The 11,260-nt window shown below is 41.5% G+C and overlaps 1 protein-coding gene across 4 annotated transcripts in view; it reads right to left on the bottom strand.

Moving 5' to 3' along the window:
- Positions 1–1,106: 1,106 nt before the first annotated feature.
- The window catches only part of LOC122714358 (protein FAM214A), a 30,178-nt gene continuing 20,024 nt past the window's right edge, over positions 1,107–11,260 (bottom strand). For 2 of the 4 annotated variants that reach the window (XM_043935628.1, XM_043935629.1), the window contains exons 2-9: positions 7,765–7,979; positions 7,368–7,588; positions 6,974–7,196; positions 6,264–6,429; positions 3,553–6,034; positions 3,163–3,484; positions 2,832–3,031; positions 1,107–2,357 (exon numbers count right to left, since the gene is read on the bottom strand). In XM_043935628.1, coding sequence (XP_043791563.1) covers positions 2,189–2,357; positions 2,832–3,031; positions 3,163–3,484; positions 3,553–6,034; positions 6,264–6,429; positions 6,974–7,196; positions 7,368–7,588; positions 7,765–7,977 — 3,996 coding nt within the window. In that variant the 5' untranslated portion in view covers positions 7,978–7,979 and the 3' untranslated portion in view covers positions 1,107–2,188. Of the gene's footprint in view, positions 2,358–2,831; positions 3,032–3,162; positions 3,485–3,552; positions 6,035–6,263; positions 6,518–6,973; positions 7,197–7,367; positions 7,589–7,764; positions 7,980–8,213; positions 10,561–11,260 lie in introns of those variants that run through there. The other 2 variants (XM_043935627.1, XM_043935630.1) reach the window with 2 other exon arrangements.

Below are 11,260 nucleotides of genomic sequence, written 5' to 3'. Positions count from 1 at the left end.
TTAATATCCCCGATTGATTCAAGATCGGCGTCGATCAACGTAAACGTATTTGTCAATCTATCTATAGAACATACTTGTCATGCCTTATCAATGTTAGAAAGAAATTTCTTCTGACAAATCACAAAATGCGCCTGTTACGTCTACGTATCTCCACCGTGTAAATTAATCCGTGTAATAATAGATTTTACCAAAAGTCTTGGAAAATCCACCTAATTGAGTACTTTATTTATTTGGACAGTAAATTTGGTCGTGAATAAATCTGACGAAATACGATGAAATTTTCGATTTCCAACAGGATAGGAGGACAGTCGATCTTCAGATGAAATTCGAACGGTTCGTATGTACATGAAAATAATTTCGTATCAAATTAATTTTTCTAGTGTTTCTTCTCATGCGCGTGGAAAAATAAAGAAAACGAACGTCAATTTAATACGGAGACAATAATGAGCGCCTTGTGATTGCGAAAGATATATGTAATTTTTTTTCTTTTTTTTTTTTTTTACGGTTAGTAATTACGCTCGGTTACATTCCTCATACGACATTAGTATAATTATTAATTAATCTAGGACATATTCACTACTCAAATAGATATTTTATAATAATTACTCTTTATAGTCTATCAAAATATTCATCACAGTGCTACGGACACAAAATTGTGTTCTGTTTATACGTGTAAATAATGATTCTTTTTCTTCGAGCAGGAAAAGTCGCGTAATCCAGCCACTCGTTGATCGCTACATTATTTCACACGAAAGATAGATTTTCATCTTCCTTTTCTCTCTCTCTCTCTCTCTCTCTCTCTCTCTCTCTCTCTCTCTCTCTCTCTNTCTCTCTCTCACTCTCTCTCACTCTCCCCACGTTTTCTCTTTCTTTTCTTTCTTCTTTCTTGTAATGTTTTTTTTTTCTTTTTTTTTTTAATAAAATAAACGACGATACTAATCGCCTTTCAATTTTCTTCTTGAAAAATATCAACGAATCGATAAATGGCATCTATTTAAATTACATTTTAAACTTCTAGATTTTCTAGATCACATAGTTCTCTGTTCATCTTTTGTACAATAGTTTGAGGATACCTTTGATGTCAACGAGAGACCCGATTCTTGATATTTTCTATGCTCGTATCACTTATTTTTTTCTTTCATTCTTTTTCTTTTTTTTCTTTTTTTCTTTATGGTGCTACACACACATGACAGTATCATCCCTTTTTAAAAAAATTCTTATTTCGACTTTACATATGACTTATATTTACAACAATAAATTGAGGAGATGGCCTTCCAAGGAGATCGTCCAACTTATAATTGAATTGACGAACTCGAATAATTAGAAACTTTATTCGTTTCCATTGGGAAAAAAAAAAAAACGCGATTAGAACGAACATGTTCTATCGCAATAAATATGAAAGACAAAAATTCAAAGCGGCAATCTTCGCCAAAAATTCAAAGACGCAATTGGAGCGCGTAAATTAATTCCAACGAAAAACGATCAACTTTAATTCAACTAAAAATTTCGATCCATTAACGAAATTAAAACCAAGACGATCTTCATAAATTAACATTTAACACACGCTTTGTTTTTCGCGTTAAAAAAATAACATTATCAATAAATGAAAAGAAAGAAAATAAATTTGAGTTTAATAAGCAAAACAATTCGTACTGAAATGGCAAATATTCAATTAGTCCCCTTAGTATGCCTTGCTCCTTATTCATCTTTGAAATATTTTTTTCGCGAAAAAACAATCTTTTCTTTTGAAACTTTCTTTAAGAATTGCTTAAATTGCCTTCTCCCTTTCTCGAAAATCATCTCAAAATATGATGATACTTTTTTTTTTTTTTTTTTTTTTTTTTTTTTTGCGAAGCATGATCTCACTATAAAATCTTTCTCTCGATTTAACCATTCTTTTTACAATCTTCTTTCCTCCTCTCGAGAAGACCATTTCCACAAAGGTTTTTTTCCTTCCTTTTACAAAGATCCAGAATTCTTTTTTGCAAATGCTACTCGTTTCTCTCAACTTTCATACTTTTCTTTTAATATCGAATCCCAAAGGGAAGACCTGTCTCCGAATTTTCACAAAAAAAATAAAAAAAAAAAAAAAAAAAAAAAAAAAAATTGATCTCTGTTAAACCTCTGCGCAAAGGGGACTAGGCGAGCGGAGTGATTGACAGCAACCCCATGGAAAGAGCCATGTGGCTCAGCACCTTGGCGAAAATTTCGGATTGGTAGGGCCATGGATGTAGCTTCGCAATTCCTTTGGTGGTTCTGACCCGAAATCCGACGCTGTGTCCACATCGGACTTGCGACAAATAATCATACGAATGTCCGTGTGCAAGTAAATTCGGCCTGACTTACCGGACATAAATCTGAAACGAAACAGTTTAGTTTTAACATCATAACGCAGAATTTCTATTTTTATTTATTACGTACAAATATTTAATTAAGTTGCGTATCGATGGACAAATTTATATGTAATTTTAATTAATTGAAAATCAGTTGTAGAAAAGAGAAATGAAAAAATAAAAATGTAAAATAGAAAAAGTTGTCGGAAATAAAAGGAAAGTTTAAAAATAAAAAAAAATTAATAATCGTGGCTTCGAGATACCTGCATTGATATGACAAAAATGTACATTTGTACACACAGCATATATGTTTATTTTGAGATTATTTATACGAAAAAGCCTCGATTATCGTTGCGAATACTGATCATGAAAGCATTAAAATTTTAATTAATGAATATATATATATATATTTCTATAAATAATGAATAATTAAAATCTTAAAATCTTTACAAAATGGATAAAATTTGATATGTTTAATAGAAACAGAGATATACGCACCTAAGATGTACGAGGTAGCGTAGTGTTTTGTCCCGCAATGTTCTCTGACGTAAAAAAGTATGAGATCGTGGTGGCATATCAGAAAGATCGTATAGTACTACGAACATTTTAACGACTGTACCCAAAGGATTGAGAAGCGTTACTTGGATAGTACCGCTTCTTGGTACTTGGTAGCCCTTTTTGCCCAAATTAATATGTGCCTAAAAAGAAACAGGAATCGTTTCATTCTTACGCTTTAAATATATATTATTCAAACGCAAAATTAAGACAAAAAATATATATATATATATATATATATATATAAAATGAAAAGGAACGTAGATGTACATACGAGATAGGGCGTAGAAACTTTATCATTGTCACCAAGCGTATAGAAGAACACAGTGACTGGAAGCTTTCGATGTTTCGGACAGAAGGAACCACTGGCGCCCAATTCCGCCGTGAAACCGTGAACGGTCGACACTGGTTCGAGTCTACCATTCAAAGCCGATTCCTCGAAGCTGCCTAGAAGGGCGTGACTTTGCGGTCTACTGCGGGAAGTCGAGCGTCTCTTCGGTGTTTCCTCCCCTTCGCCTGCATTCTCGGCCTCTCGATCAGCCTCTTCCAAAGACACTGCGCCCGGACTTGGCGGAGTGTTCAATTCGAACAGAGCGCTGAAACGAAAAGCTTGTTGTCAACGAAAGGAGGGGGGAGGGCCTCGACTTTCGACACGATATCATACCTTCTCTTGGAGGAGACAGAATTCAGACTGCTATCATAATCGAAGCAACAGCTGCCTCTTCTCAACGGAGCTGGACTGGACGTCAAGGGCAAGCCTGTTCTACTGTGAAACACCATCGAAGCTGCGTTCTCCAAGGAACGGCGAAATCTCTCCTGTTCGATGGCAGTTGGTACAGCCTTGTCCATCGTTTCGTCGTCATCCGTGACGATGTCTTTGCCGAGATTGTAGTTTCGAATTTTCTTCCCGACATTCGGAACAGAATCTTTGCAAAGTTTCGATACAGTTTCTTCGTCCTCTTCATCGTCGAGCTCCGCCACTCCGTCATCCTCGTTTGTACTATGCAGTCTATTTTGCCGTTTGGACACCTCGACTTCGTCGTAGTCGCCGCTGCCCTCTTTGTAATTTGTACTATAGATTCGTGAATTTTGATGTGCGCCATTTGTACTAAGCTCCGAAGGATCAGCTCTTCCGTCACGCTTTTCCGCCTCTCTCTCTCCGCCGAAGTTTGAGAAGTCTATTCTCCTCTTCGCTTTGCTATCCCTCAAATTTTTTGGATCGTGCAGGCTGGGCTGGACGTTGTTGTACGAGAACGAACGTTGGCCTAAGTATTGTATATTCGCGTCTTGCGAATTGTCCTCTGTCGTTGCAGGAACTTTTTTCTCTTGCTCCTTTTTGAAGAGTTGTCGGAACCGATTGAACCTCTTGTTGAGCGCCATAGGCAGGAACTTCTCATCCTCGAACGGCACGGTTTTCTGCTCCTGACGCGTCTTCTCACAAGCCACGTTATTTCGATTGCTTTCCGTTTCGTTGATGGCCGTTGCCAACACGGACCTCGATTTGGTCCCATTCGGAATCTCCGTTAGATTCCCTCGGTCTTTGCTGGTTCGTAAAATTGCTCCCAATAATATGTCTGCTTTGTTAGATACGTTTTGCAAACAGTCGATAGTGTCGTTCGTCCGTTTCTCGGAATTATTGCATTTGATCGCCTGCAGATCCTCGCTCGGCTCGTCGCTCTCGAGTTTCTCGCGTTTCTGAGGATTATAAATATTCTTATTGCCATAAATCTCAACGAAATTGGTCTTCTCTAAAGCTTGTTGGTCGTTTTTCCTACACAACTTGTGGTTACAACCCTCGCAGGCCTTCGTACGGTTCGCTATGTTGTTGGTCGAACACTCGATGCTCTCCAAATTTCCATATTTCCCTATCGATTTGTCCGATCCATCCTCCACGGATTTCTCCAACTTCTCCCGTTTCTTAATCGTCCTGATACTCGTCCTCTTCCGCTCCGACGGTGTACGAGCCCTCAATACAGCCAGAACCTCGTCGAACTCCTGCTGGCTCAACTCCAAGTTGCAGTTTTTAAATCTCACTTCATTCCCGTGCTGTTGCTCTTGACTCTTCAAATTTGTCGCTTTCACCTTGTTCTCCACGAAGCCACTGGTCGGCGCGACCCCGAGAACTCGTCCAGGAACTTTACTGAACCAATCCAAGAAACCTCCCTCCTCCTTCGATTTGTCCTTATCCTCGGGGAACGACAGTTTCGATATCAACTGGCTCAAATCCTTCCCAGACCTCCCCCTATTGTTGACTTCCTCCAGAGCTTCCAGTCCAGGATTCGCTTCGGAATTGGATAATTTGTTCGACGATTTCACGCAGCTTTGATGCACCGTGCAAGAGGAGTTGAAGGAATCTTGCTTGAGTCGGTTATTCGTCGAAGGACCGGGATTTGATTCGTGGAACGGACTAGGTTGCCTAAACGGATTGATCACGAGGCTCGAATCCTTGCTGACTGGCGGTTTGTTCATTCTCTCAGAATCGTTGAAATAGCTTTCCCTGTTCGCGCGCAAGCTCTGAAAAGCACACTTCCCGTTCGCATTGCTGTTATTCCAAGATTCGACGAAAGACCATGGCAACGAGGAATTGAACGGTATCAAATTCTCCAATATTCCATTCTTCTCTGTCGTAGACTTCTCCGTCTCCTTGTGCTTCTTCTCCAAATTGCACTGCTTCTCCTTGCAATTCGATTTCAAATCAGAATCTTCAATCGTTCGCTTGTACCGCTTCTCCATGTTTCCTTCCCGCCCGTCGATGTTCAATTGCGTCTTGAAGCACCGCTCTAGATTATCGGCGTTCAAATTCTTACGATTCCTGATGGCGTTCTCCTCCAACTTGCAGTTCTGATTCTGCACAGACTTGACGCTACGATTGTTCACGATCTCGGACGGGCATTTCGAATAGCTCGAACCTTGAATATCTTTTATTTCTTGCGTTACAGTTTCCTGCACCGAGGGCAGAGCTATCGGTTGTATCGTTACGCAGTTGTTCGTATCCGTAGGGCCACAGGGAAGCGATCGGCGACGTTTCCTCTCGCGGTTTTGTCTCGAAATCACTGGTGATGGTGGTGGAATGTCCTCCTCCTCGCACGGACAATGATGTTTTCCAGGTTTGTTGCAAGGCGTCTGCAATCTGTCGTCCACTAAAGCTATTTCGAAAGAAAAAAATAAATAAATAAATTTGTTTATTTATTATCGTTCGACCTTTTTAAATTAATTTTTCGAGTATCAACTTCATCGATTTATTAATCGTGAATTACATATATATATATGTGTGTATACACTTGGTGGTGTAATTAAGGAAAAGAAACGTGAGGATGATACTCGAAACACGGAAACACATCGCATCGATCAAGATTGCAAGATTGCCCTGATTACCAGGCAAAACAAGGCCTTCAGGATTTTGCGGAGCGCTGGGAACCGGGATAGCCTTGGTGGGTGTCAAAGCCCTCGCGACACCCTCCTCGTCTTTCTCTTTGATCGGGTGCAATGGGCAGGTGAGAACCGGCACCTCCTCCATCCTCGGCAGTGCCCACACGGTGACCTAAAATTTACACGAGAAATCCTCTTCAGCTCCATTAAATGCAGTAGTGCGCGGTACTCGGAACGAGATTGGGTAGCCGGTGACTCATCTGCTGGTTAAAAGTAGGCATTCGTTAGTGTCCTCGAACTACCAGAATAGAACCAGAATATGGAGGGTACTCCGAGAACGTGGACGAGAGGACCACCATGCGAATTACATGGACAGTTCGAGGAACATTGACCTCGCCTTTATCTCAAGTGAAACGCATCGTTTCGAGCGTTCCCAGCGAGCTGTTGCTTGCCAGGAAATCCTTGGATCAATTAAGAGCATCTATCTTCGCGTGAAGAGCTTTCAGCTAATGTGAATACTTTTTTTTTTTTTTTTTTTTTTTTTTTTCTTTTTCTTTTTTCAACGAATTTATGATAACAAGTTTTCGAACGTGAAACGAATATATAAATGGAAAAAAATTCAACCATTCCGTTAAATCCCAATAAATGACAATGTTCCTGCTTTTAAGGTAAACCGGACGAATTTTAAAAACTGATAACTTATTAATTTGATTTACTTTTATGGAATTTCCATCACTGTTGCCGGCCAAAGGGAACGTGTGCTCGACGGGGGTTTCACGAAACTTTCTCAGATTGTCTTCGTTGTAGGGCACCATTCTCGTCACGATGTAACTGGGATCGGTACCGTTGCTCCTCGACCACCAAGCAGCTACTTGGCTGAAGTGAAGTCGTGAACGAACTGCCTGATATAATCCGTAGAAGTTCATGGTCTCTGGACTCCTGAACACCATTCATTAATTCACCATTATTGTTAATAAACAACATAAAACGGTAAATAAAACTTTTTTACGCAAGATTTTTCTTAACATTTCAACAAAAAAAAAGAAAAAAAAAAAAAAGAAAAAAAGCACTTATCATAATCTTACAAAACTCAAAATTTTCTACACTCACTTGCTAGGAACGACGCAAACACACCAATACTCCAGCAGCATCTCCGACGCTTGTTGCCATGGTGAAATTGATAAGGACGGCACGGTGCAGATCGGATTCTTGTTCGTACATTTCGCCAAACCGCATGGACAGTTGCTGCACAACACTACCTCGATGCACAGGAACGAGCCGATTGCAACACGGTCCGCGATCTCTCGGACCAGCACAAGATATCGATCGCACTGGACGGATCGATCGCGTGGAGAGAAAGAAAGGGGGGAGGGGGGGAAAAAAAAGAAGAAAAACGTAAAAAAATTACGCAAATTTAAATTTACCTCGTTAATTTACCGCGTTCGTTTCTATGTTCGAACAAAAGAATAATTTTAAAAATGATTGCAACAGCCGTTTCTGTTGTTACCAGGTAATTATCTTCCTCGCACACATGGTCGTTAGGCACCGTCTGCGTAGGAGCTGCACAATGTGGGCCCTCTTTGTAACCACGTGGAGGGCCCTGAATCCTCCCCTCGCACACTAGGACTCCAAGGGCTCGGAACATGCTAAGAATGCCACCCCGACCGCCAACCCCATTTGGGCTGGGAATGCCTCCTGTCACCGCGCCTAGGCAGTGCATACCTGGAACATAAATTGTAAATTATGTTGTAATAAAAAGAAAAACTTTCTAAAAAAAAAAAAAAACAAAATTCCAAATTTTTTCATTTACACCTCTCTCTTGCGAAAGAAAAAGAAGAAAGAAAGAAAGAAAAAATTGAACAAAGGAGGAAAGCAATAGTAAGAATAATAATAATAATAATTCGACTGAAATTAAAATAACAATTTTCCTGCGACGGAACTGGCACGAACACGAACCTGTGCGCATTCTCCTTCTGTGGAAGCAATTTCCAACGCACTGCAACAGGATCGTCGACATTTTCGAGAGCTGCTCTCGGGGGAATGAAAACTGGAACGATTCGCGCACGACCTCCGCTATCGTTAATCTTAAGCTCACCACCACCACCACCACCACCACCACGTATCATGCTTCGAACCTTGTTCAGGTACTGTAACTTTTCTCTTTAGCGGCGTCTTTATCCGAGGAAACGAACTTTGCCGCTCTCTCCGTGCCGATCACGTTTTCCAACGAAAATGGCCTCGTCATACTTTTATTTGTTTTTTCCTTCGTGAATCACGAAGGAAAATAGTTTATTCACGCTCTTTTGTCCCTCCTCCCCCACTGATTCATCCGAATCCTCCTTTTACTTTATCAAAGTCCACAACAACAACAAAGGGAGAACCTTTCGAGACGAGATCCCATTGTTCGAAGCCAAGTTTCTCAAGTAAGTAAGAAAGATAATGAACGGTCGATTACGATTAACAAACGAGAGTAATACGTGAAACTCATCCTGAGGCTGAAAATCGCGTTTGAGATATAGGCCGTGCAAGACGATCGTAACCACGGCTTTTCTCCCGTTTCTTTTCACCCGAACCAAGATTTCGTCCTCTCCCGGTCATTATGTAAAGGTGAATACGCAGGAGGGCGATGGGCATTATTTATAACTTTGCCCGCCGCCATATGCGGCGAAAGCGACCAACCGGATTGGCTTCCTCGCCGCTTTTCTCCAAGCGTTTCAGCATTCGAGCCAACCAACACAGAAACACGCTATCCACGCTCCTTTCCTTCCATGGAAAACGCGAAAATTTCCTCGGCAAGCGTTGATCGATTTTTCGAGATAGATTCAACGAGAAATCGAGAAACTTTGCAAATCGAGATGAATATTCAGGATTCCTTCTTGCTATACTTTTCGAAAATCGCAGCAACGTGTTTCCCTCGTTTGATTATCCTTCTCCTTGCAAAATTTCTCGTTCCGTTTAGAACGAAGAAGAAGAAGATTGTAAGAAGAATAAGATTTTTCGAGGATCGATCGATGCGCGCGAAACACGTGCCAACGAAAATAAACGAGAAAATTCGGCGAATTATCGTTGAGAATTATATTATCGACATCGAGAGAAATCGAGATCGACGAGACGACAACCACTCCGAAATCTTCCACCTTTTACAATCTGTTAAAACTGTACTCTTAAACACTTCTCAACTTAATAACCAACGATTTGTTGCTGCACACGTAGTTCCAGGAGACAAAGGAAACGATTATAAACCGCACTCGACTTCGGACTTTTCGCGATCAGGATGACGCGAAAGGTTGCCTGGAGCCAGAAGAGCAGGCTCGACTCGCGCGGCCACGATGAGGAATTTGAATAAAGAAGAGCGCGGCCTCCAACACTCGCCTCGACTCGTATGTGTCTGTGTACAAGGGAGAGAGCTTGTGGGGCTCCACGAGGGTGATCGTACTCGGGTGTCATGCGCAAAAAGTTCGCAACCCTTGGCAAAGTCCTTTGAGAGAGACTTGCGGGCTATAAGGATTAAGAGGCAATCTCCATCGTTCAGATATCGTGTCGAGCAAACAACAAATAAATCCGGATCGATCGAAGGAAGATCGATTAAAGAACGTTTCTCAAAGTTGGAATAAAAAAAGGAAGATCTTCGTCTCGAATCGGTGTCTCGTCTAAATCCACTTGCGATTAAAAAAAACTCGCTTTATACCGCTTCTTAATCGCGTCGTCAGTTAGTCTGGAGAACAGAGTCGATAATCCGCTAGTTGGAATCCTGTTAGTAGTTGGTAACCAGCCCGAGTTTTCTCGTATAATTAGTCGTTTCGAGCAAATCCGGGGGAATAAGTTGGCCAGGAGAGAAACCGTGAATCTTGGAAAGCTCTTGACCGAGAGACGAAAGCAAGTCGACGAACGCAGATTCCAAAACTCGCAGCGCGACGATGGATTGACGGAGCTGTAATCCAGCCGATCGATCGCCGAGAAACGAAGAGGAGATTATATATATATATATATATATATCTTCCAGAGATAATAATCCAGAGATAATATATCGGGTCCCAGTTCGAAGAACGAGCGGAGAGATCTTTTTTTTCGTCAATGATATGAGTTTTCAAACAACGAAAGATGATAAAAAAGAGCGGCCGGTATGCTAGAGAGGAGGTTCGAGCAGCACGGTTCAGAGGGTCGCAATTTCTAGAGACTCGAGAGACCAAAGTGAGCCAAAGTGAAATTTTCATCGCGCGATCAAAGAGGCGGGAACGGTTTTGACTTGGTCGAGGGCGCACACCGTTCGAACCTCGGTGAAGACCTTCGCAAAAGCGTAAGGGAAGGGGGGAGAAGGGCTTGCGGAATAAAAAAAAGGCTGAGGTCGTGGAAGCTACGAGGTCGTGGAAGCTACGAGGCCGTGCACCGGCGACACGGGAGGCTGAGGGAAAGGGCGATGCGCTTCTGGTGCAGCACGGTGTGAATGCACCGTGCTGGTCCAGCTGAGAAAACATCGGCCTGTTGGCGCCACTATTATCCACCACGGAGTAAACAAGCTGCCGAGAATCGTTCCGGCAAAATTGCACGTTTTCTAATTCCCCGTTTCCTATTATATAATAGAATTTTCCCTAATCAAACTAAAATTCAAACTCTCCTTTTAATTTAATTATCGACCTTCCCGCGTTTCCAATAATTCGATCTTTGGGAATTGTCCAAATTGATCGAAGACAATGGAGAAAGAGAGAGAGAGAGAGAGAGAGAGAGAGAGAGAGAAAAGAGAGAAAGTGGACGAGAGCGAGTTTCTTTTGAAAACGCGATGGCAACGATGGATTACGAAATAACTCGTGAATCTTCAATTCGTTTCGTGGAAGATTTTATTTCGAGACTTTATTATAGAGCAACAAACTTCGAGTAACTCTTATTATATGTAACCAAACGACTATCAATTATCATTATTCGCATGCCGGATATTGCAGATGGAATTACTCATATAGCTTACATTAGTTCGAAGCGAAGATATCGGTGTCCTCGAGCACAGACGT

Source organism: Apis laboriosa, unplaced genomic scaffold, assembly GCF_014066325.1.
Source record: "Apis laboriosa isolate Shangri-la unplaced genomic scaffold, ASM1406632v1 scaffold29_cov151, whole genome shotgun sequence".
NCBI classification, from domain to species: domain Eukaryota; kingdom Metazoa; phylum Arthropoda; class Insecta; order Hymenoptera; family Apidae; genus Apis; species Apis laboriosa.
This window is presented reverse-complemented; position numbering and strand designations above follow the sequence as displayed.